The sequence below is a fragment of the Cajanus cajan genome, chromosome 1 (assembly GCF_000230855.2).
Source record: "Cajanus cajan strain Asha chromosome 1, NIPB_CcT2T_4, whole genome shotgun sequence".
Taxonomy (NCBI): Eukaryota; Viridiplantae; Streptophyta; class Magnoliopsida; order Fabales; family Fabaceae; genus Cajanus; species Cajanus cajan.
In genome coordinates, this window is record NC_138517.1 from 33075020 (window position 1) to 33101364 (window position 26345).

Sequence of the window (26345 nt, forward strand, 5' to 3'; positions counted from 1 at the left end):
TTTATTTTTCACGAGAAATGTTTTTAGATATTTCTAATCTTATCAAATTTTTATTTAATATATTTTTATAATTAAAATTTAACACAAACATGTTTATTATATATAATTAAAATTTATAATAAATTAAATATAAATAAATATTATATTTCAATATATAAATTATATTTAAAATTTTTATAAATGTTAAATAGAGATTTTTAAACATATAAATAATATTTTAGATTTATGATAAATAATTTATAACTTATATGTTTAAAAGTATTTTATAATATAAGTTATATATTAAAATATAATATTTATTTATACATATAATTTAATATAAATTTTAGTTATATATAATGAATATTTAGTTTGTAAAATACAAGCTAAAATGCTAGCTAATAAAATGAGGAAAAATTAACTCTTATATATTAAGTACCATTGCACAAGAACATTTTTAGGGAATTTTTAATCGATGGAAGAGTTTTCGTGGATTTCGTTAAACTTATTATCTAATTGTATTTTTTATTTATCATAATTATTTATAAATTAAATTTTAATATTTTAAAAATATTAATAAATAAAATAATATTAATTTACAATTAAATCATTTATCATAAATCTAATGCTTAAATATCTTTATAATTTTCTAAATTTAGAATAAATTTATTTTTGATCTCTTAAATTTAAATTTATTTTTAGTTCCTATGATTTTTAAAAATTATGTTTTAACTCCTCAAGTTATCAATAACATATCTCATATCTGAAAGTGATAGATTCAAACAATTATGCAGTATCAACTAATTTTTTTTTTCTTCTAATAAGAATATCATTATGTAGATTTACTAAGATAACATTTAACAAATTTGCTAACAAAATTTAAACATAAGAACTAAAAAAGAATTTTTTGAAATTACAAGACTAAAGAAATCAATTTAAAATTTGAGGAAATAAAATAAATTTATCTTAAATTTAAGGGGGTGAAAAATTTATTTAATCTAAATCTAAAGCACACAATTAATTTATATATTTAAAAATATTTATATATACAAATTATAAGTATAATTTATATATTCAAACATATTATATATTTGTATATATTATTTATTATAAATTTTAATAACATATAATATTTCCAAACTAAAATACTAATAACATAGAAACTAGCAATTAGTTATATATTTTACTTTTTAGTGTTCTCCTAACTCTCACCCTCCTAACTATGCTGGCCAGCTCAGTATTGTATATCTATAGCAAAGGCAACCAATAAGATATGTCTTCATATATGGCATCCACCTCAGTCCTTGTAGACGCAGAACTGTTGCACTTGCGCCTACACTTGTTTCGCTACTACACATTTACACCGTAAGAATCACATAGTAGATTATTGTTACGGGCAACGCAATCACCATGCCAAAGATAACCCTGCAAAATTTCTCAATTTCTTACTTTCACAATCATACTCTTAATCCACACCCCAAAAATGCATTTCTTATCATATCACACCTTTTCCAACACTTGAAAATTTACAAATTTATGTATTTTTTTTAATGAAAAAGATGTGTGTATTAGATAATATTATATATATTACATATTAACACACTTACGCTGAACTGAGTATGTCTGGGTGGAGATTATATTCTTTGGCGAATACAAAGGGAACAATACCCTGAGGAAGAGCAGCCTACAAAATTATAGTATAACAGTTATAGTATATAGTATATAGTATATAGATTTGGCATATATAATGTTATGCAATTTGATTAGTTTGAGGAATTAATTAAAAAGTGGGTTGGGTTTGACCTGAATAATTTCAACAGCAAAAAGTTCTCCACGGATACCCAAGGCTTTTGAGGTTGCAGCAACCACTAATGGAGCAACCAAGAACTTAATTGCCAATGCCATAACAGCCTTAGGTATTCCACAAGTAAGGAACTTGGGTTGTAATCCCATGAATATACCTGTTTAATTTGGACCAATATTATACACTTAGGAATACACCATATTATATATAGAAAGAAAAAAAAAAAGATGTTAATTGGAAGACAAGTACGTACCTAGACTGAACATGGACATTCCGAGAGCGGTATCAGACACGACAGTGATGGAACGGTGTATAATATATGGCAATTTTAATTTCCACCTGCATGGTCACAAGCAACAACGATTAATGGTAACAAAAATAAAATGAATCATAAGGTGAATGATGGTGAATTAAGTACCTAAACGATATGAGAGACCAAACAAGGCCTAAAACACTGGCGTAGGTATTGGGATTTCTTACGAGATTCCTCCAAACCATGGTGAGAATAAGCCTTATCATGACACCCACACTTGGCATTATTTGCCTTTTATTTGCATCACCTTCTTCAGTACTCCCCTCCTTCTGGCTCCCCATCACAGGATTTTCCTCACTTTCAACCTCATGCACTACTGCATATACAAAATGCATAGTTTAAATCAATTCAAAATTCTAATTACATGTTTTGAACTGATACAAATTAAGTGTGTTTTTAAGAGTTCAAACAACTTTTTATTTTCAATTGAAAATTTCTAAAAAAAATATTCTTCTAAACTTGTAGCAACATAAATATGTTTACTATACTCTTTTTAACATTTTTTTAACTTTTTTATTATTCACTAAAATTTATTAAAAATTATAAATTTGCGAGGCTTATATTTTAGTGATAAAATCTATCAAGAATTTATGATTTTTGCCAAATATTAACAAAGTATCAATAAAAGAGAATAACAATAGCATTTTTCTGGTATGGCCTGCTTGGGTAGTAATAATATTATGAAATCACAATCAGATTCACTTTAAAAAATTTATTTAAGATTTATGTCAATGTTATTTATCCATGGGAAAATCAATGCGGTTAACATTACTATTTCTTCCTACTACTTAAAGACGAAAAATGCAATGGAATTAATTTCAACATCTTGGTTAATTATAATTACTATTTCTGATCATACTACTTAAAGTATATCCATTAATTCAATGGAAATTCCGGGAAGGACGAACACATTCCATTTGGGGAACTAGCTACTACTTAGACCTATTTGCTTTCTATTTTTTAAAAGGGTTTTTATCTTCTTAAAATAAAAAATTATTTGATAAGAAAAGTTTTAAAATTAAAGACAATATTTTTTTATTATGTTTTTGAAATTAAAAAAGCTAGATCAATTCTTAGTTGTTTTGGTTTTCAGTTTTCAGTTTTCTAAGGCTCATACCCATACATTGCACCTGCAAGTCTTTCCCCAGTTTTATATACTTTCCAAAAATTAGTTTTGGAAATTGATTATAAAATAATTTTTAAAAACATAAAAATACAATTAAACACATTTTAGGTCTTTTTTGTTTATTGTTATTTCAAAAATATATATTTTTTTTTCTTTTTTATGTTTTTCCCTTGTGAACATTTGAAATCGTTTGTCTTTTTAGCATATTTTTGTTTTATAAAAACTTATATCCTAATTAAACACATGAAGAAAACAAAAGGAGAGGATGAAAAAATCTCTCAATTATTTTTTGATTTTCTATTTTATGAAATGATTTTTAAAATTTAATATATTTCAAATGAGGAATTGATTGTTGAGTAGTGTGAATTTATTTTAAAGGATAGTTTTTTTAAAAAAAATTATTAGAGAATCTAACAAACTCTTAATTTTCTAGTATTAACTTTTTTTCAAATCTGAGTTTTGAGCTCATTTCGGCCCTTATAGTCAACTCAATTAAATAGGATAAAGCTAATATACCGACTCAAAGATAATGAAGCCAAATAAATAATCTCCTAAAAGTTTCTTAGTATATAAATCAATTGAGAATACTTATTAATATGGTAATTTAAGAAAAATTAATAATAACTCTTAAATTCAAATAAATGACTTAAATTAAAATATTATAAATAAAGTTATTATGTATCTTTATCATTGTTGTCTTTATTATCATTACAACAATTGTCATCACTATTACTCTCATCATATCACTATTATATCACCACAATTTTTATAACCATTATTGTTGTTATCATCGTTATCATTATCATCGTTGTCACTATTATCACTGTTACTATTATCATTATTACTGTCACATGGTGGCAATGACATAGTAGTAGTGCTATTTGTAGTAATGTGGTGACAATCTGCTAGAGGTGGAGGTGATGATGATTAAAATAACGATAATAAAAACAATAATGATAGGGATAATTAAGATGATTGCGATACATGATAACTTCAATTATAATCTTTTACTCTAAACTATTTATTTTAATCTAAGAGTTTATTATTTTCATATTATCATACTAGTAAGTATTCTAACTTGAATCACCCTCATAATAAATAAATAAATAAATAAATATATATATATATAACTAAATTTTTTAAAAATTAGATACATAAATACACAAATATTAATATTATTATTTAATGTCATTAATACATTATTTTTCAAATATATAAATAAACATTTTTTTTTTCTCCTGAGACTCTTGACTTTCTAAAATCCACCGTCAATTCTATTGACTACATTGAATATTTCATTTTGTAGTGATTGACTGCATTGAATTTTCTCATTCATGTTAATCATCATCTTAAAGAAATAGTTATTTTTTTCAAAAGCTATTCTTTTTAATAAAACTCTACATATTCAATATTAATTTTTAATAATTAAAATCACTACATTTATTGACTCATTGTTGATGTAAATTACTCAAAGACTAGTATAACATATGATTTGACCAAGATTTAGAGGCAAACATTACATAGCTTAAATGCTTACGTCATACCTTCAGCGGTAACAGTTTCATGTGGAAAATCAACGACCTTGGAAGATCCATTCACTCCACCATGTCTCGAACTAGCATCGGAAATTGGCAATTCATTTGAATTCCAATGCAACCTGTTATTATTAGTTGCACAGCCATAGATATTCACAATATCTATGTTCCTTTGACCACTACTTTTAGACCCAGGAAGCTTCGGGTACGAGGAAGCCAAACCGTTGTTAAAATTTCCATCGCTACAACTCTTGCTCCTCCAAGTCCTATTCTCCTCATCATCATGTTGCGCACTCGCGACATCAAAATTCGAGGCTCCTTCCGTTGGTTCTCGAAGCGAATTGCGCATCAACGAAGACGCCACAGACAGAGAACGTGAAATGCTCCTAACCCTCACATGGAGTACCCCGTTTTCTCCGATTTCAGCGTCAGCATGCAAGGGTTCCCTTCCGCTGAGAGAGCTAATATTGGAATCCACCCTGAACGAGGCAATGGCCCCTGCGGTGTCGGGAAACTGTTGCGAAATGAGAAGCTTGGCGGCTCTATACTCGAACATGAACAACAAAAGAGTGTTCCAAATGACACCTTGTAAGAACACGATTTGGATCATGAGACTCTTGGTGAAGTCCCCGTACATGGCTTTCAGAAGCGGGACTCCCATGATGAGTGTGTTGGGGAGAGAAGCGAGGGAGAAGAGCGTGATGCTCCAGTTGAAGCTACCCCATTTGGTGAAACTGTTCCACAGGATCAGCACCACGATGGTCACCACTTTTTGGAGCGAGTCCGCGACTAAGAACTTGAGGTTCATGGTATAAGGGTCGTTTTGCATTATGTAAAAGAAAGCAAGGAAAGGGACTGCGAACATCGACACGAAACGACTCACACCTAGGCACTGTTCGGGGGTGAAGATCTTCCACCAACGCACGGAGCCGTAGGCTAGGATCATGGACACGTAGAGGGGCACGAGAGCTTCCACTACGTGGTAAACGTCTTTGCCTCCGATCATGGTTGATTGATTCAAGCAGAAGGGTAGAGAATTATGAGAGATTAATTGTGATCAAATAATGGTGGTGGTGTTTAATATATATGAGAAGGGTGTAGTTGTGTATATATAACATGAATGAATGGGAATTAGAAAGGTGTCCAAGAGGTTGAAAATATATATTGAAATATTAATTCGAGGTTGGTCATGGTCATCCTCTCTTTTATTAACGTGTCATTCGATATTTTTAAAAAGAGAAATGAACCTAATTAATGAGCTTCATTGGAAGAAGCTTCCATAAGAAAAAGAAAAAGAAATGTTGGTTTTCCAACAAATTTTATTCGATTAAAGAGAGGCAAAATAAATAGAAAAATTGTACAACTTCTATCCCTATTTATAACATCATTTCATTTTATTTTTTTTTAAAGTTGGTGATTGACTTTAGTTTTATATAAAATTATATATTATTTTAATCTAGATATTTTGTAAAAAAAAATCTTTAAACTAAATTACACTTTTTAAAAAGAATTAATTAATTAGTTAAAAGTATTAAATTTGTCCATAATTATCCTCTACTACCATGATATAATTAATTAAGTATTTTTATTCTTATTAATTAGAATTAGTCATCAAATTCAACTTTTCTTGTGTTTTATATTTTTTCATGTATCCGTAATTTTACTAGAAATTTTTAAAGAGGTTAGTGATTGATCCCCTTAAAGAGGTTGGTAATTAACTTTATCCCTGCATGAAATCATGTTTTACATTAATTTAAACTTTTTACTACTAAAAAATAATTTATCAATAATTTAAACTACTTTTTTAAAATTAATTTTATTTCTTTTCATTTAATTTCTTTTCACCTAATATTATACTACATCTTTTTATGTTTATAAGACTTTTTTAATTAAAAAGTACAAATTAAATGTTATTAACATTAAATGGAAGGAAAGAAGATGTTAATTTTGGAAAAATAATATAAATTATTCACAATTTAATATTTTTAACTAAATTAGTTATTTTTTAAATTGTGTAATTTAGATAAAAGATACACACAAAAATGTAACCTTAAATCTGTACATGTAACATAGACAAAAGTAATTGAAAAGGTACACACAAAATTACTACATCTGTCTATTTATATAAGGCTTTTTCAACTAATTTAAAATCTTTAAAAAAGTTTATTAATTTAGCTAATAATATTGAATTATTCTTTCAAAATTTCTCTTAATATTATTAAAATTAATTATCTATTTTTATTTAATTATTTTTCACTTAATTAATGTTTAGAAATATAATATTAATTATCTAAAAACTACTATATTTGTTCATCCTCTCTAATCCAAATAAGAGATAGAAAGAATTTAGCTCATTAATTTTTATTATTTATTATTTATTATTTTTTGACTAAAAGTATTGATTAAATAATTATGTATTGTAAGAAAAAAAATACAAAAGACAAATGGAGAACGATCTTATAAAAATGGATAAAATTTAAAAATAAAAAAAAACTCAAATATAAGAATAGAGACGGAATTGTTGTATGAATTTTTGTATAAATAATATAATTAAAAATATAAAATATAATAAATAAAATGATATATAATAAGAATAAATTCTCAATTTAATTCCTAATTATTACTTTTTATTTAGTCATTAGTGTAAGAAAATTACATAATAATCTATTATAAGTAGAAATAAAAATAAGTCATGTCTTAAATAAGGATTTATGTAAGTATAAAGACTGAGTTTAGGCTTAAACTTATAAATTATCAATATTTAAAATATGTTTTTATAATTGTCTTTTTTGCATTACATGTTTATAAACTTATAATTTATACGTGAGTGTACATTAACATATATGACTAAGCATGAATTGTTTCTTCAACAGAAAATAATTCACTTTTTCTCATATATTTCATTAATTGAAATTTTAATAATATTGAATAAGCTATAATTTAAATTTTTATATAATATATTAAAAAATAATATATGTATATTATTAAAAATATAAATAAATAAATTTATAAAGCAAAATTAAATTATCAATATTTAAAATATTTTTTATATAATTATTTTTTTATTAAAAATTTATAAGTTTATGATCTATGTGTGAATATACATCAACATACATAACTACACATGCTTTTTTATATTTCTTTTAAAAATTAAATTTTAATAATATTGAGTAACTATATTTTAAAAATAAATTTTTTGACTTTTTTAAAAATTAAGTTTATTTGCCTAATTAATACTATTAATATAAATAGATTTTTAAATAGGTTAATAATTTATATTAGACTTTAAAAAGGTCATATCAAGTTTATAAAAAGTTTATAATAAATAATAAGTTAGACTTAAATTTTAATTTTGTAAAATAGGTTCAACCTATATATTCAAAACCTACCCTGACCTGCTCTATTATTATCCCTAAATACAAGTTAGAAATTATAATCAATTAAAAGATTCTATCCTACAATATTAATAAAATATTTAGCATTGTATATTTTAAGATATTTCAAAAGGTTAATTTATTCATGAAATTATTTTAAATTTAAATTTAAATTTAAAATTTTTTTTGTTAATTATAAGTTTTAAAACCTAATTAATATTGATTTTGATGAGACATTATAACTTGACCATTGTACTTTTAATTAATTTTAATTGTCAAACATCTTAAAAATTAATTGATTTTAATTATCATGATTAATTATAACTATAACGGAATTTTTTTTATTAATATTGAGAATTAGAATCAATAAGAATTAGAGGTATCGAGTATTATTCTCTTCTCTATTCACTTTTTTTCTGAGTTAGAGTGGGAACTTGTTATTTTCTTCCCTTCTCTACTCTCTCCTTTTTTTAGTTAGAATGGAGATTTTTGTGAAAGTCTACCAATAAGCCTTTTAAAATAGTGTATTGCACGTCTTAGAAATTCATATCACTCTCAATAGATAAGAATCTAAAAGACTTAAAATTATCTATAAAAATTCTTGGAGATCAAGTTTGTAACATCCCATTTATCATGGGCCAAAGGCCCAATTCGTGGCCCCAGAACGGGCCGTTTCAAAATTGAAACGGGCCGTTCTGGATTAGTGAGTATGGCCAAAATTGTAGAAGCAGAACGGGCCGTTCTGATGGGAGAACGGGCCGTTCTGGTTTGGAGAACGGGCCGTTCCATTTGAAAAATTTACGTATGTTTGAAGGGACCAGAACGGGCTGTTCTGATTTTGGAACGGGCCGTAGTGGTAGGTGGGCGAAAAATCTTATAAATAGGCCTCAAATCCTCTCATTTCTACACACCTCTCATTCTCACTCTCTCTTCTCTTCTGTTCTCTCTTTCGTTCCTCTTCTTCTCTCTGAAGACCAGGAGGAACTCAGAGGATGAGGTTCTGCTCCAGTTTTAGTTCCGATCCTTGTTTAAGGAAAAAGAGGAGGAGGTTCTGCCCGAGTTCCTATTTATCCAGGTACGGGGGAAAATGGGATTATTTATATGTGGAGTTACATGAGGGAATTGGGTAGAAGAAGAGCCCTTAGGATTATGAGCAATTGTATAATTATTTCTGTTTGAAAAATTATTGGCATTATTTGATTCTGTATGAATTTAGGAGTATGAATATATGATTTATTTGTAAAAATGATGCTCTCGGAGAGAGAATGAAATTATAGAAAAGTGCCTGTAGGCTAGGTTTTGGAAAAATTGAAATATTTCTGTTTGAGGAATTAATGATACCATTGGATTCTGTATGTGTTGAGGATTAGAAATATATATTTAATTTGTAAGAATGATGATCTCAGAGGGAGAACGAAACTATAGAAAAGTGCCTGTGAGTTAGGTTTTGAAAGAATTGAGAGTTTTATTGTTTATGTTAAAGTTATATGAAATTGATAATTCCATTGTTTATAATATTAATTTATGAATGTTATTATTGTATTGATTGATAAGAATGAATGATCTTGATGTGAATTACTTGAGGGGTGTGTAAACCCTTATTTTGTTGGGCTTATCTGTTGTGTATGTGAGGTGGAATTGTGTACGTGATGTGAATTTGAATTATGAGATGAGATGTTGTATGGATGTGATTATGATTGTGATTGCGGTGCCTCACATTAGGGGTGAGCAACGGGTGGGTTTGGTCGGGTTCGGGTGAAAAATGTCCAACCCATTGTAAACCGACTTTGAAAAAATGTGACCCATATCCGACCGACTGAGCTTTCGATTTGAGGCGGTTCGGGTTGAAACGGATTCGGATTTAAGCGGGTGGGTATAATCGGGTTTGAATTTTTTTGTAAACCAATTTATCTTAAGGAAGATGAAGCTTAAAACGATAAAAAAATATTTTTAAAATAGTGTATAAAAATAGAATGAAGGTGACAATAGATGGTGTAAGTAGATTCGTAGTTGAAACATTTACAAACTAAAGAAGCAAAAATTAAAGATAAAAAAATTCATAGTTGTTACATGGAAAAGAAATATAAAGTTAGATTACAAAATCATAAGAAATCACAGTCACACAAAATGTACTCAAAATGGAGATAAGAAGATGGAAAAGAAAGACAAAGAAAGAAGCAAAAAGATAACTCTAAAAATGGACTAGTGTGTTGAGAAGTTGAGTGAGGAAGGAGAAGACAAAATAAATATCTAAGTTATGAGAAAAAGGAAAAAAATAAGTTACAAATTGATGGCTATATTATACTTGAAATATAAAGACTTTTAAGTTTGGACCATTGTTGTTTAGTTATACAAAAGAAATAAAAATTTAAACTTATCTCATTTTTGGTTGGGTTCGATTTTTGGCGGGTTTAAAAATTCAAAACCGAACCCGCCCAGTATAACCCGTATAAAATCAAAATTTTAACCCGATTTACCCATAAGACCCGTCCGAACCCACCCAAAAACAATTTTTTTTATCGGGTTTTTCGGGTTCGGTTCGGGTGTTGGTTTAATGCTCACCCCTACCTCACATCAGTGCCTAGGGATGGCATGGCCCCTGGGTAAGTGGTGCTACAGGGAGGGCGTGACCTTAGCATGGTGTGGGATGAGTAAGACAGTTAACACACACCACTTATGTCGATTATGGCAGCCCTGACATAGGGTTAATTGCAAGAGACTGTATGAATTGTAATTTGATTGTGGTTCCTCACACTAAGGATTAAGGATGATACGAACCCTGGTAGTTGATGTTTCAGGGACGAGCGTACTCCCGGATGATCAGGGATGATACGAACCCTGGGTAGGTGATGCTTCAGGGACGAGTGTACTCCTTAATGACTAGGGATGGCACGGCCCCTGGGTAAGTGATGCTACAGGGAGGGCGTGACTCTGGTTTGGTGTGGGAGGCAATTAACCTGTATCACTTGTGTCACATGTGGCGAGGTCTTGGCATATTGTTAATTGTAAGATTGGTGTGAATTATGGATGTGGAAATGATATTGTTAATTGTAAGATTGGTGTGAATTATGGATGTGAAAATGATATTGTTAATTGTAAGATTGACATGAATATGGAAATGATGTAAATTGTATAATTGGTGTGGATTATGATGGATTGAGATATGTATGTGAAATGAGATATGTTAAATGTGAATTGAGATGTGAAGATGATGAATGATTGATATTTATATATATATATATATATATATATTTTATTAAATAATGAATTATGATGAGATTATATTGTGATGTGTTTGCATGTACTTTGCATATAGATATTCTCTTTTCTCACCGTATAAACTGTGGATATTTTAGGTGAAGAAGATCCGGCTACGAGTGGCATCTAGAATGCCAACAGTTAAATTATGGGAATGCTCTGATAGTGTGACATCGGGGCAGAGGATTTCTAGGACAGAATATTTATATGGATTTGGTATTGTAATAAATGATTTTAAAATTGTAAACTCTTCAATTTTACCTTTCAAGTTTTATTTTTCAGTCATTTTCTTACATTGAAGAAAGAACAGTTTTGAAGTTTTATGTGAACCCTTTTACGAACCCTTTGAAAGTTTATTCTTCTTAATTAAATTATATTCTATATGTGTTGGGGTAGTAAGGGTGTCACATTTAGTGGTATCAGAGCAGGTCGATCCAATCGGCCGTGAGTTATGAGTCTACTATACTTGTTTGGTAGATGAGTAATGTGATGATTTGATTGTAACTTATTGATGTGCTGATGTGATGATTGATTTTGTTTATTTATTTGTGTGCATTGTGTTCTTAGGATTTATCTGGAAGACATGATATAGCTTAGTTGATGATTACTCATTGGTTTTGATACTTCTTACTTATGTAAGAAGTAGTGGTTAAATAGTATCGCTCGTATTGTGAACACATGTGCTAGTAATAGTGAACGAAGCCTTGTGCTAGCCAACTAGAACTTTAGATGTGAGTGATACATTGATTTGTCGAGTGTACTAAGAGTTTGCGATTGATGGAGTTTCTGACATCTATAGTTGTAGCGGTTGAATCTAAGGTGATTGTCTCCTTGGTGAGAGATTGAAATGACGGTAATTCCCTTGAGTGTTAGTACTGGCATGTTAACTATTTATGGTTTAGGTAGCACGTGAGTTGTTTTCATTGAGGATAGTAGTGAGAGACTTGAATGAGAAATTGAGGTGTGAGTTTGGAAAGAGTCGAGGTAGTTTGTGGCATACACTATTGTTGTTTGGTGTAGAAGATATTTTCACTACAGTTTTGTTGTGCCAATATGAGTATCGTATTGACAGCATTAGATTTTGTGGTCTTCATGAAAGTTATGGCTTTGGATATTATCTTTCCAATGAAACTAGAATAACATAAAACGGAGGTTTAGAACTTCAGTTATAACTGCTTTGGTGATCAGAAGTTTAGTTGTAAGAGCGGAATACATTTGTGGTGATTTTTTTTGAACTTTTAGCTAAGAAAATGATTTTTTGGGAATCTTATGTTTTCATAAAAATTGTAGCTTGTTTTCTTAGCTTTCTTTTGAGATAGGTTTGAAATCATTTGGATGAATATAACTCTATGTGTCAGGTAGATATATGTTGTTATGAATGTTTTTGAGATTTTAGGCATAACAAGGTTAAAAATGGATTTAGTGATGTTTTGAGGTTTGGTCATTGAAAGGTTGATTAAAATGATATGATTGGTTCATGGTGTAAACGATGATCAATTCATACATACTTAGGGATGGTATATGTGAAGAAGGTATTCTAACATGATTTGATATGCAAGTATGTGACCTTATGGATCAATTAGCGGATGTTTGTGTGTTAATGAGGTTGACCTTAGGATGTAATATCATCATATTAGAGTTAAGTATGAAGATATATCCAATATAGATTTAGACTAGATTATCTAGGTATGAATTTGGATTGTATGAGGTGAGTATTTTAGGCCATGAAATTTCTTGCGAAGGTATAGCGTAGATCTACCGAAGTTGTGTTTAAAGTGAAAGATATCTGAGTCAATTAGTATAATTAGGAGTTTATTGGAGAGTTTATAGGAAAATTATTGAGTAAATTTTTAAGATAGTTGTTCATGGTTTAAACTGCCCTCACTACGGGAATCACTTTTGCATTCTTTCCTCTGGTTATTAAGATGTTTCAGTCCACCAGGTTGTCTCTTGCCTACCCTTATAATCAGCAGTAGTTCGAAAGGTTAATCTATATCAGGAATTCCTAGACCTATGTTTATTTTTAACTACCCAAAGTATTTCGTCGCTTACTCCTCTGGGTCGCTTACTATCACCTTTGACTGGATTGACTAGGAAAATAGTTGCCTTTGTATGGGATAACAAATGCGAAGGTAGTTTTCAAACTCTTTAGGAAAGATTGACTAGTGTTAATACTATTAGATTTTAATAATAAGACTTTTGTGATATATAGTTATGCTTCTAAAGATAGGTTTGGGAGGAGTGTTGTGGCAAGAAGGAAAGGTAGTAGGTTATGATTCATGAGAGAAATTTTCTTATCCATGACCTTGAGTTAGCAGCTTTAATATTTATACTAAGATTTGGAGACACTACGTATATGATTCTAAGCTTGAGATATTTATTGATCGTTAGAGCCTTAATTATCTGTTGACTGAAGGAGTTAATTACGTGACAAAAGAGATAGTTGGAATTTCTTAAGGAATAAGATTTTGATCTTATTTATTATTTGGCTAAAGCCATTGTGGTGATCGATGTTTTGTGTAGGAAACCTTTATATTTATCTTCCCTTATGATTAGAGAGATAAATCTTTTTGGCTCAAATTAGAGACTTAAGTTTGGCTTATAAGGTTACTCTTAGTAGTGTGAGACTAAGTATGACTTGAGTAACGAATGGATTGTTGAAGGAAATTAGAGAAGCATAATTTTGGTGACAAGATATGAGGCTATGGGATAAGGAGATGAATAAGAGTATGACTTGGGTGTAGATGGAGTGGTGAAATTAGAGATCTGATATGAATACCGAGTGTACTTACGCTTAGGTACTTGATCTTTAGAAATGATCATAGAAGTAAAACTAATATTGTGGCATATGCCTTGATTATGATAACCTCTGATATATCATTCTTGATGATTTAAGGATTAGATTTGATTGAAGAATTTAAAGACTTATGCTTGGTGTGTGAGATTATCCTTAGGAGCATTGAATTGATTATGTTGAAAGTGACTAGTGAATTAATGGATGAGATTAGAGAAGCCTAGGAGTCAGATCCTTTCTTAGGGAATCAAATGGAGAAGATTGGTAGAAGTATATGATGGAATCATGCCTAGGAAGGCAAGAGGTGACATATTGAAGGAGCCAAGAGGAGTTGGCTAGACATGAAGGTTTGGGCCAGTCAGGGCCCAATGGGCCTGATGGGCCTGGGAAGGCCCAAGTTGAACTTTTCATGGGCCATATTTTGTTATAGCTAATTTCATATGTTTTGTATACATGATGTTAGTATAGGTATCATATATTTTGGTCTTGTATTTTGGACCACATAGAATAGCATTTTAGGTTTTAGGCTAGTTGGGCCTAGTTTTGGGCTTCATGGGCCTTTGGGCTTTTGGTACCCAATATTGGGCTCATTTTCATTCTTGTAATTTTTCCTTTCCATTGTAATTGTTTGACCAATGTAATTAGGTCATTAGAATAGGAAAATACAAGGAATACTAAAGTATGCTAATTAGGTTAAACTAGGTTTAGTTTGGAAGCCATTTAAGTTACATTTGAGTCACATGTTTTGCACCATTGGTGGCTGAACATGTGACACTCAAATTAACCCTAAATGACTCTCAAATCAGACCTAAATGCACCTTGGTACCTAAATTTTCGGACTTACACATGTGCACCAAAGTTTGAATTCAAATTTGAAATTTGAATTCAAACTTTAGGCGCCAATTTGTGTAGCTTTGGTTTAGGTGCCTATGTGCTTCATTTCCGTGCATACTTAAGTCCTCCCTTCACATTTTTGTATTCACTTTTGAGATTAATAAAATTAGAGAGCTTATTCAGCCCAATTTTCTCTTGAGAGTCACCGAAATTTCTCACATCAAAAGCCATAGGAGAGTTCATCTTTTCCTTCTCTTTGAAGTGAGGAATCCTTTGCTCCTTAAGCTTGGATGCTTCCATCCAAGGCTTAAGCCTATTCCAACCGAGAATCATCCTCCATCAAGTGCTCATTTTGTTGGTTTCCATTTCCTTGAAGGAGATCCGTGCATAAGGAGAGCTAAGGAGAAGAACAACATTCACTCCTCCTAACCTTCTCCATCATTTTTGGTATCAAGAGCAAGGTTCTTCAAGGAGATAAGTTGTTTCACTTTTGAATCCGTTTCTTCTTGTGTTCTAGTGTGTTCATTGTGTTCTTCTTGTCTTGTTTGAGTTTATTTTCGGATCTATATGTTTTGAATCACATTTTGTTCCATAGATCCATTGGTTGATTGTTTTTGAATTTTCTTCCACAATCAACATGTTTAGGACCTATTAGCTTGTGCTTGTTTTGATTTAATTTGAGTCTCTCCATTCTCGTATGTGTCCGTGATTGGACTTCATGCATTTGCATTAGATTTTGGTTTTTAATCCATGTTTTGACTTAGAGTTTGTGTTTAGTTCTTATATGTTCAAAAACTCCTTGAATAGCATGTTGACCTAATTGTTTTTTAGTACATTGTTCATCATTTTTTGATTCGGTCATACTTCTAATGTGCCTACCTATATGTGCTTTTTCTTTTACCTTATTGTGTTCATGATTTGCTATTAGTCCTAGCAAGTTTCCTTAGAGTTAGGTTTCCTTTGTGTTCTTAAGTTTTCAAATCACATTCCATTGAAAATCTTATAGAAAAATTTTGACTCAAAATTTCAAGTGTAATCCTACTTCTAGTGCACTAATTTTGTGGATTCAAATTTTAAAAAAAAAAGTGAGTTAAGAGGCTGGAAAACAGAGTTTAAAACAGAGCCTAAAGACCTAATGTTCAAAAGAAAAAGAGTTCAAAAGAAATCCAAACCAAAACCTAAAGACTAGTGCACTAGTTTCTCAAATTTACTTGAATTTTGATCTAATTTTTGGCTAACTTGTAGTCTCGGTTTCTATAGCTTGGAATCAAAGAAAAATTTGAAACAAAAGGCAAACACCTTCTCTGGAGTCTTAATTTGAGACTAGAAAAAGAAAGAATTAAAAAAAATATATATAAGACATTTTAAATTGAAAAAGCCGTGAGGTGTGTATTGATAGAAAATCATTTGATTCCTTGTTATTGTTTTGACTACTACTTTTGCTATACTTATCCAATTGCTTTCAAATTTTTTTTGTTTTGTTCATCTACTCTAGTACCTATCTAGGAACATTCCTAACTGAGTGCTAGCTTTATTTGGAGTCTTATTTTCCAGTTTTACTTGTTGAACCTCTTTGAGTCTTGTCATATATACATATTACTCTTAACTTTTGGTATAAGCCTTTCAAATTGTGCTTCTATTGCTTGTCTAATTTTCTTTCAATAACTTCCCTGTGCTGGAAGTGGCCTCAAATCCTTGCTCAAGGATCAAGCATTGCTCAACAAAGAGTAGGAAAAGTTTGGACACTAAGACCTAAAAATTTGACCTAATTTAGTGACCAAAACTTCTCCTAAACTTCCTTCACTTGAGTGACCATTCCTTTCACCTTGTGAGGCAGCCACCATTAACCTCTTTTGTTGTGATTCTTTGCAGGTCCAGGAGCATCAAATTTGAAGGATTAGTGGCGGATTAAGACACTTAAACAAGTGTTAGAAAAGTTGAACACAAAAATCGTCACTAAATTGGTCACCAAAACTGCCATTTATTGCTTTCTAGGCTAGTTTAAATTTTGCAATCTCTCTTGTATTTTAAAATCAATTTGTAAAGCTTGGAGGGAGTATTAAGAAGCTGGTCAGGTATATCTAACTCCTTGTTAGCATCCTCACATGTAGTGCTAGTGGAAGTGGCTTGGAAATTTCATATGTTTCAAGCTTCCACTTAGGATATCCGACTAGTTGCTTACATTGTTTCCTTTAAGTTCTTTGTCTTTTAATTGCTTTATTTTGCTGCCTTGAAACGTCTAGACTTGTGTAGATTTACTTGCTCACGTTTAGTTTAGTCTCAAAAAAAATAAACAAATTGTGAAAAAGCATTCAAAATTTTTGTGAAAAGTTTTGGGGAATTGGAGATACCACAAAGGAGTTTAGTGATTTCCACTTGAAAAGGCTTGGTTATTAAGTGGCTCTTTGTAGCTCACCTCCCTTGATAGTGCAACTTGTACACTTAGACTTCCAAGTGTTATTTTCATTCATAGAAAATACCAAAAACATTTTATAACTTTTTGCATAGCATATACAAAAAAAATTCTTTTGTTTAATCATGAGAAAATATTTCTCAAGTGGTAGTGAATTAAGCTCTCCAAAAGGTTTTTCACATTCTACTCAAAGGCTTAAATCACTAACACCTTGGACAAAGCAAGAAGCTTTAAAAAAAGAAAAAGAAAAACTTGAAAAAAAAGCACAAATTGCAATTTTAGAGGAAGAAATTCACATTATTAAACAAAAGAGAGAAAAACTTTTAGCAAAAGAAAAATTGAGAAAAACAAGAGAAAAAGAAAGAAAAAAGGCATTGCTCTTAGGGAAGAGTAAAGAGGAAAATAATTCCTCTAAAGGACTTGTGAGTGAAGAAAGTTGTTCTACCACTAAAAATCATTTACAAAATACTCTCTTCATAAATAAAGACCTTAACTCTTACCCTAATCTTACCACTAGTCATGAAGTAAAGATTCAAGAACAAATCATTCTAAAGAAAAATGAATCTCAACTTCAAGATGTAGTGAAGAAGGAGTGGACTACATTTAGTTCCACTTCTTGTGCTACTTCCTTGGAGGTGCCCAAGGAAGATAGCCTTCCTCTCTTTAGGAATCCTTCTACCATAGTTGTTCTAATAAAGCACCCAAATTTTGGAATATATTGTTTGATAGATACATCTTGTCATATTTCATATTCTATTTTTGATCTTATGGGAAGTTCATCTTTATTTGAACTTAATTTGCACCCTTCCCTACAAGACAAAAATAGTTTATATGAGTTTTCAAGATTTTCCAAGACATTTTATGTACCAAACAATATGATTCAAAATTGTTTAGGACGTTTTCTAGTATTCTTTTCTTTATATTTTAGGAAAAGCCTAGGCTACCATTTAGGGTATTTTAGGCAAGATATTGTAGTGTTTAAAAATCATTCTTTTCATTGTCTTAGTCATAGTGTTATTACATTCTTAGGTTTTACTTCTAGGTTATGCTTAGGAGAGGAGCCTATTTCTACTTTTAGGGAGTCTAATTTTGATAGTTTATTTTTTCTTAGGCTAGATATAAGGACTCCTCTTAGGATCCATAATCCATTTTCTCATCATAAACATGTCACCTCTTATACATGGTTTGTTGTGTATGTAGGTGATGATTCTTATTCCATGCATCCTCGTGATTTGAGGACAAATCCTTTTCAAGAGGGAGGGGATGATGGAATCATGCCTAGGAAGGCAAGAGGTGACATATTGAAGGAGCCAAGAGGAGTTGGCTAGACATGAAGGTTTGGGCCAGTCAGGGCCCAATGGGCCTGATGGGCCTGGGAAGGCCCAAGTTGAACTTTTCATGGGCCATATTTTGTTATAGCTAATTTCATATGTTTTGTATACATGATGTTAGTATAGGTATCATATATTTTGGTCTTGTATTTTGGACCACATAGAATAGCATTTTAGGTTTTAGGCTAGTTGGGCCTAGTTTTGGGCTTCATGGGCCTTTGGGCTTTTGGTACCCAATATTGGGCTCATTTTCATTCTTGTAATTTTTCCTTTCCATTGTAATTGTTTGACCAATGTAATTAGGTCATTAGAATAGGAAAATACAAGGAATACTAAAGTATGCTAATTAGGTTAAACTAGGTTTAATTTGGAAGCCATTTAAGTTACATTTGAGTCACATGTTTTGCACCATTGGTGGCTGAACATGTGACACTCAAATTAACCCTAAATGACTCTCAAATCAGACCTAAATGCACCTTGGTACCTAAATTTTCGGACTTACACATGTGCACCAAAGTTTGAATTCAAATTTGAAATTTGAATTCAAACTTTAGGCGCCAATTTGTGTAGCTTTGGTTTAGGTGCCTATGTGCTTCATTTCCGTGCATACTTAAGTCCTCCCTTCACATTTTTGTATTCACTTTTGAGATTAATAAAATTAGAGAGCTTATTCAGCCCAATTTTCTCTTGAGAGTCACCGAAATTTCTCACATCAAAAGCCATAGGAGAGTTCATCTTTTCCTTCTCTTTGAAGTGAGGAATCCTTTGCTCCTTAAGCTTGGATGCTTCCATCCAAGGCTTAAGCCTATTCCAACCGAGAATCATCCTCCATCAAGTGCTCATTTTGTTGGTTTCCATTTCCTTGAAGGAGATCCGTGCATAAGGAGAGCTAAGGAGAAGAACAACATTCACTCCTCCTAACCTTCTCCATCATTTTTGGTATCAAGAGCAAGGTTCTTCAAGGAGATAAGTTGTTTCACTTTTGAATCCGTTTCTTCTTGTGTTCTAGTGTGTTCATTGTGTTCTTCTTGTCTTGTTTGAGTTTATTTTCGGATCTATATGTTTTGAATCACATTTTGTTCCATAGATCCATTGGTTGATTGTTTTTGAATTTTCTTCCACAATCAACATGTTTAGGACCTATTAGCTTGTGCTTGTTTTGATTTAATTTGAGTCTCTCCATTCTCGTATGTGTCCGTGATTGGACTTCATGCATTTGCATTAGATTTTGGTTTTTAATCCATGTTTTGTCTTAGAGTTTGTGTTTAGTTCTTATATGTTCAAAAACTCCTTGAATAGCATGTTGACCTAATTGTTTTTTAGTACATTGTTCATCATTTTTTGATTCGGTCATACTTCTAATGTGCCTACCTATATGTGCTTTTTCTTTTACCTTATTGTGTTCATGATTTGCTATTAGTCCTAGCAAGTTTCCTTAGAGTTAGGTTTCCTTTGTGTTCTTAAGTTTTCAAATCACATTCCATTGAAAATCTTATAGAAAAATTTTGACTCAAAATTTCAAGTGTAATCCTACTTCTAGTGCACTAATTTTGTGGATTCAAATTTTAAAAAAAAAGTGAGTTAAGAGGCTGGAAAACAGAGTTTAAAACAGAGCCTAAAGACCTAATGTCCAAAAGAAAAAGAGTTCAAAAGAAATTCAAACCAAAACCTAAAGACTAGTGCACTAGTTTCTCAAATTTACTTGAATTTTGATCTAATTTTTGGCTAACTTGTAGTCTCGGTTTCTATAGCTTGGAATCATAGAAAAATTTGAAACAAAAGGCAAACACCTTCTCTGGAGTCTTAATTTGAGACTAGAAAAAGAAAGAATTAAAAAATATATATATAAGACATTTTAAATTGAAAAAGCCGTGAGGTGTGTATTGATAGAAAATCATTTGATTCCTTGTTATTGTTTTGACTACTACTTTTGCTATACTTATCCAATTGCTTTCAAATTTTTTTTGTTTTGTTCATCTACTCTAGTACCTATCTAGGAACATTCCTAACTGAGTGCTAGCTTTATTTGGAGTCTTATTTTCCAGTTTTACTTGTTGAACCTCTTTGAGTCTTGTCATATATACATATTACTCTTAACTTTTGGTATAAGCCTTTCAAATTGTGCTTCTATTGCTTGTCTAGTTTTCTTTCAATAATTTCCCTGTGCTGGAAGTGGCCTCAAATCCTTGCTCAAGGATCAAGCATTGCTCAACAAAGAGTAGGAAAAGTTTGGACACTAAGACCTAAAAATTTGACCTAATTTAGTGACCAAAACTTCTCCTAAACTTCCTTCACTTGAGTGACCATTCCTTTCACCTTGTGAGGCAGCCACCATTAACCTCTTTTGTTGTGATTCTTTGCAGGTCCAGGAGCATCAAATTTGAAGGATTAGTGGCGGATTAAGACACTTAAACAAGTGTTAGAAAAGTTGAACACAAAAACCGTCACTAAATTGGTCACCAAAACTGCCATTTATTGCTTTCTAGGCTAGTTTAAATTTTGCAATCTCTCTTGTATTTTAAAATCAATTTGTAAAGCTTGGAGGGAGTATTAAGAAGCTGGTCAGGTATATCTAACTCCTTGTTAGCATCCTCACGTGTAGTGCTAGTGGAAGTGGCTTGGAAATTTCATATGTTTCAAGCTTCCACTTAGGATATCCGACTAGTTGCTTACATTGTTTCCTTTAAGTTCTTTGTCTTTTAATTGCTTTATTTTGCTGCCTTGAAACGTCTAGACTTGTGTAGATTTACTTGCTCACGTTTAGTTTAGTCTCAAAAAAAATAAACAAATTGTGAAAAAGCATTCAAAATTTTTGTGAAAAGTTTTGGGGAATTGGAGATACCACAAAGGAGTTTAGTGATTTCCACTTGAAAAGGCTTGGTTATTAAGTGGCTCTTTGTAGCTCACCTCCCTTGATAGTGCAACTTGTACACTTAGACTTCCAAGTGTTATTTTCATTCATAGAAAATACCAAAAACATTTTATAACTTTTTGCATAGCATATACAAAAAAAATTCTTTTGTTTAATCATGAGAAAATATTTCTCAAGTGGTAGTGAATTAAGCTCTCCAAAAGGTTTTTCACATTCTACTCAAAGGCTTAAATCACTAACACCTTGGACAAAGCAAGAAGCTTTAAAAAAAGAAAAAGAAAAACTTGAAAAAAAAGCACAAATTGCAATTTTAGAGGAAGAAATTCACATTATTAAACAAAAGAGAGAAAAACTTTTAGCAAAAGAAAAATTGAGAAAAACAAGAGAAAAAGAAAGAAAAAAGGCATTGCTCTTAGGGAAGAGTAAAGAGGAAAATAATTCCTCTAAAGGACTTGTGAGTGAAGAAAGTTGTTCTACCACTAAAAATCATTTACAAAATACTCTCTTCATAAATAAAGACCTTAACTCTTACCCTAATCTTACCACTAGTCATGAAGTAAAGATTCAAGAACAAATCATTCTAAAGAAAAATGAATCTCAACTTCAAGATGTAGTGAAGAAGGAGTGGACTACATTTAGTTCCACTTCTTGTGCTACTTCCTTGGAGGTGCCCAAGGAAGATAGCCTTCCTCTCTTTAGGAATCCTTCTACCATAGTTGTTCTAATAAAGCACCCAAATTTTGGAATATATTGTTTGATAGATACATCTTGTCATATTTCATATTCTATTTTTGATCTTATGGGAAGTTCATCTTTATTTGAACTTAATTTGCACCCTTCCCTACAAGACAAAAATAGTTTATATGAGTTTTCAAGATTTTCCAAGACATTTTATGTACCAAACAATATGATTCAAAATTGTTTAGGACGTTTTCTAGTATTCTTTTCTTTATATTTTAGGAAAAGCCTAGGCTACCATTTAGGGTATTTTAGGCAAGATATTGTAGTGTTTAAAAATCATTCTTTTCATTGTCTTAGTCATAGTGTTATTACATTCTTAGGTTTTACTTCTAGGTTATGCTTAGGAGAGGAGCCTATTTCTACTTTTAGGGAGTCTAATTTTGATAGTTTATTTTTTCTTAGGCTAGATATAAGGACTCCTCTTAGGATCCATAATCCATTTTCTCATCATAAACATGTCACCTCTTATACATGATTTGTTGTGTATGTAGGTGATGATTCTTATTCCATGCATCCTCGTGATTTGAGGACAAATCCTTTTCAAGAGGGAGGGTATGATGGAATCATGCCTAGGAAGGCAAGAGGTGACATATTGAAGGAGCCAAGAGGAGTTGGCTAGACATGAAGGTTTGGGCCAGTCAGGGCCCAATGGGCCTGATGGGCCTGGGAAGGCCCAAGTTGAACTTTTCATGGGCCATATTTTGTTATAGCTAATTTCATATGTTTTGTATACATGATGTTAGTATAGGTATCATATATTTTGGTCTTGTATTTTGGACCACATAGAATAGCATTTTAGGTTTTAGGCTAGTTGGGCCTAGTTTTGGGCTTCATGGGCCTTTGGGCTTTTGGTACCCAATATTGGGCTCATTTTCATTCTTGTAATTTTTCCTTTCCATTGTAATTGTTTGACCAATGTAATTAGGTCATTAGAATAGGAAAATACAAGGAATACTAAAGTATGCTAATTAGGTTAAACTAGGTTTAATTTGGAAGCCATTTAAGTTACATTTGAGTCACATGTTTTGCACCATTGGTGGCTGAACATGTGACACTCAAATTAACCCTAAATGACTCTCAAATCAGACCTAAATGCACCTTGGTACCTAAATTTTCGGACTTACACATGTGCACCAAAGTTTGAATTCAAATTTGAAATTTGAATTCAAACTTTAGGCGCCAATTTGTGTTGGTTTAGGTGCCTATGTGCTTCATTTCCGTGCATACTTAAGTCCTCCCTTCACATTTTTGTATTCACTTTTGAGATTAATAAAATTGGAGAGCTTATTCAGCCCAATTTTCTCTTGAGAGTCACCGAAATTTCTCACATCAAAAGCCATAGGAGAGTTCATCTTTTCCTTCTCTTTGAAGTGAGGAATCCTTTGCTCCTTAAGCTTGGATGCTTCCATCCAAGGCTTAAGCCTATTCCAACCGAGAATCATCCTCCATCAAGTGCTCATTTTGTTGGTTTCCATTTCCTTGAAGGAGATCCGTGCATAAGGAGAGCTAAGGAGAAGAACAACATTCACTCCTCCTAACCTTCTCCATCATTTTGTATAGATAACCATTTTTTTAGAAATCGACATTGTTTTGAAGTGCAAGAGCAAATTTGGGTGCTTAGTAACCTTGAATTAAAAAAAAAACAAAGATGATCTTAGAAAAAGAACGTAAGAGTACTCTTAGCATTCATTTAAGAGCTACTACGATGTATCAGAGTAGCGCAGCGGAAGTGTAGTGACCTACGATGAAGAGAGGAGTAAAGCAATTGTATACTTGTGGTTAGCATACTAGAAATCTTTAAGAATTTTGTAGCACTTAGACGCTCCATTTTGGAAGTGAGATGGTGAGTGGATAGACCTTAGTGGTAGGTTTGTCTAAGACGCTTAAGAGATTGATTTTATTTGTGTTTCCGTGGATAGACTCGCCAAGTTTACATGTCTTACCCTTAGAAACCCTTTGATAAAATTGATAGAGTTGTATATCAGCAAGGTAGTAAGGTTGCATAAGGATTAGAAAGTAAGAAGAGAGAAGTCTACCATTACAAAAATTTCGAGGACGAAATTTCTTAAAGGAGGGGAGTATTGTAACAGCCCATTTTTCGTGGGCCAAAGGCCCTATTCGTGGCCCAGAACGGGCCGTTTCAAAATTGAAACGGGCCGTTCTGGATTAGTGAGTATGGCCAAAATTGTAGAAGCAGAACGGGCCGTTCTGATGGGAGAACGGGCCGTTCTGGTTTGGAGAACGGGCCGTTCCAGTTGAAAAATTTACGTATGTTTGAAGGGACCAGAACGGGCCGTTCTGATTTTGGAACGGGCCGTAGTGGTAGGTGGGCGAAAAATCTTATAAATAGGCCTCAAATCCTCTCATTTCTACACACCTCTCATTCTCACTCTCTCTTCTCTTTTGTTCTCTCTTTCGTTCCTCTTCTTCTCTCTAAAGACCAAGAGGAACTCAGAGGATGAGGTTCTGCTCCAGTTTTAGTTCCGATCCTTGTTTAAGGAAAAAGAGGAGGAGGTTCTGCCCGAGTTCCTATTTATCCAGGTACGGGGAAAAATGAGATTATTTATATGTGGAGTTACATGAGGGAATTGGGTAGAAGAAGAGTCCTTAGGATTATGAGCAATTGTATAATTATTTCTGTTTGAAAAATTATTGGCATTATTTGATTCTGTATGAATTTAAGAGTATGAATATATGATTTATTTGTAAAAATGATGCTCTCGGAGAGAGAATGAAATTATAAAAAAGTGCCTGTAGGCTAGATTTTGGAAAAATTGAAATATTTCTGTTTGAGGAATTAATGATACCATTGGATTCTGTATGTGTTGAGGATTAAAAATATATATTTAATTTGTAAGCATGATGATCTGAGAGGGAGAACGAAACTGTAGAAAAGTGTCTGTGAGTTAGGTTTTGAAAGAATTGGGAGTTTTATTGTTTATGTTAAAGTTATATGAAATTGATAATTCCACTGTTTATAATATTAATTTATGAATGTTATTATTGTATTGATTGATAAGAATGAATGATCTTGATGTGAATTACTTGAGGGGTGTGTAAACCCTTATTTTGTTGGGCTTATCTATTGTGTATATGAGGTGGAATTGTGTACGTGATGTGAATTTGAATTATGAGATGAGATGTTGTATGGATGTGATTATGATTGTGATTGTGGTGCCTCACATCAGTGCCTAGGGATGGCACGACCCCTGGGTAAGTGGTGCTACAGGGAGGGCGTGACCCTAGCATGGTGTGGGATGAGTAAGACAGTTAACACACACCACTTATGTCGATTATGGCAGCCCTGACATAGGGTTGATTCCAAGAGACTGTATGGATTGTAATTTGATTGTGGTTCCTCACACTAAGGATTAAGGATGATACGAACCCTGGTAGTTGATGTTTCAGGGACGAGCGTACTCCCGGATGATCAGGGATGGTACGAACCCTGGGTAGGTGATGCTTCAGGGACGAGTGTACTCCTTAATGACTAGGGATGGCACGGCCCCTGGGTAAGTGATGCTACAGGGAGGGCGTGACCCTGGTTTGGTGTGGGAGGCAATTAACCTGTATCACTTGTGTCAGATGTGGCGAGGTCTTGGCATATTGTTAATTGTAAGATTGGTGTGAATTATGGATGTGGAAATGATATTGTTAATTGTAAGATTGGTGTGAATTATGGATGTGAAAATGATATTGTTAATTGTAAGATTGACATGAATATGGAAATGATGTTGTAAATTGTATAATTGGTGTGGATTATGATGGATTGAGATATGTATGTGAAATGAGATATGTTAAATGTGAATTGAGATGTGAAGATGATGAATGATTGATATTTATATATATATATATATATTTTATTAAATAATGAATTATGATGAGATTATATTGTGATGTGTTTGTATGTACTTTGAATATAGATATTTTCTTTTCTCACCGTATAAACTGTGGATATTTTAGGTGAAGAA

At 31.8% G+C, this 26345-nt stretch overlaps 1 protein-coding gene across 1 annotated transcript; it reads right to left on the reverse strand.

Annotated features, from left to right (window-relative positions):
* Nucleotides 1–1010: 1010 nt before the first annotated feature.
* On the reverse strand, nucleotides 1011–6191 carry LOC109798950 (auxin efflux carrier component 2). The gene is made up of 6 exons (XM_020359398.3): nucleotides 4767–6191; nucleotides 2202–2412; nucleotides 2037–2122; nucleotides 1783–1940; nucleotides 1587–1663; nucleotides 1011–1404 (listed from the first exon to the last, which is right to left on the reverse strand). The coding sequence occupies exons 1-6, from the start codon at nucleotides 5761–5763 to the stop codon at nucleotides 1338–1340; spliced, it is 1596 nt and encodes a 531-aa protein (XP_020214987.1). The 5' UTR covers nucleotides 5764–6191; the 3' UTR covers nucleotides 1011–1337.
* Nucleotides 6192–26345: the final 20154 nt, after the last annotated feature.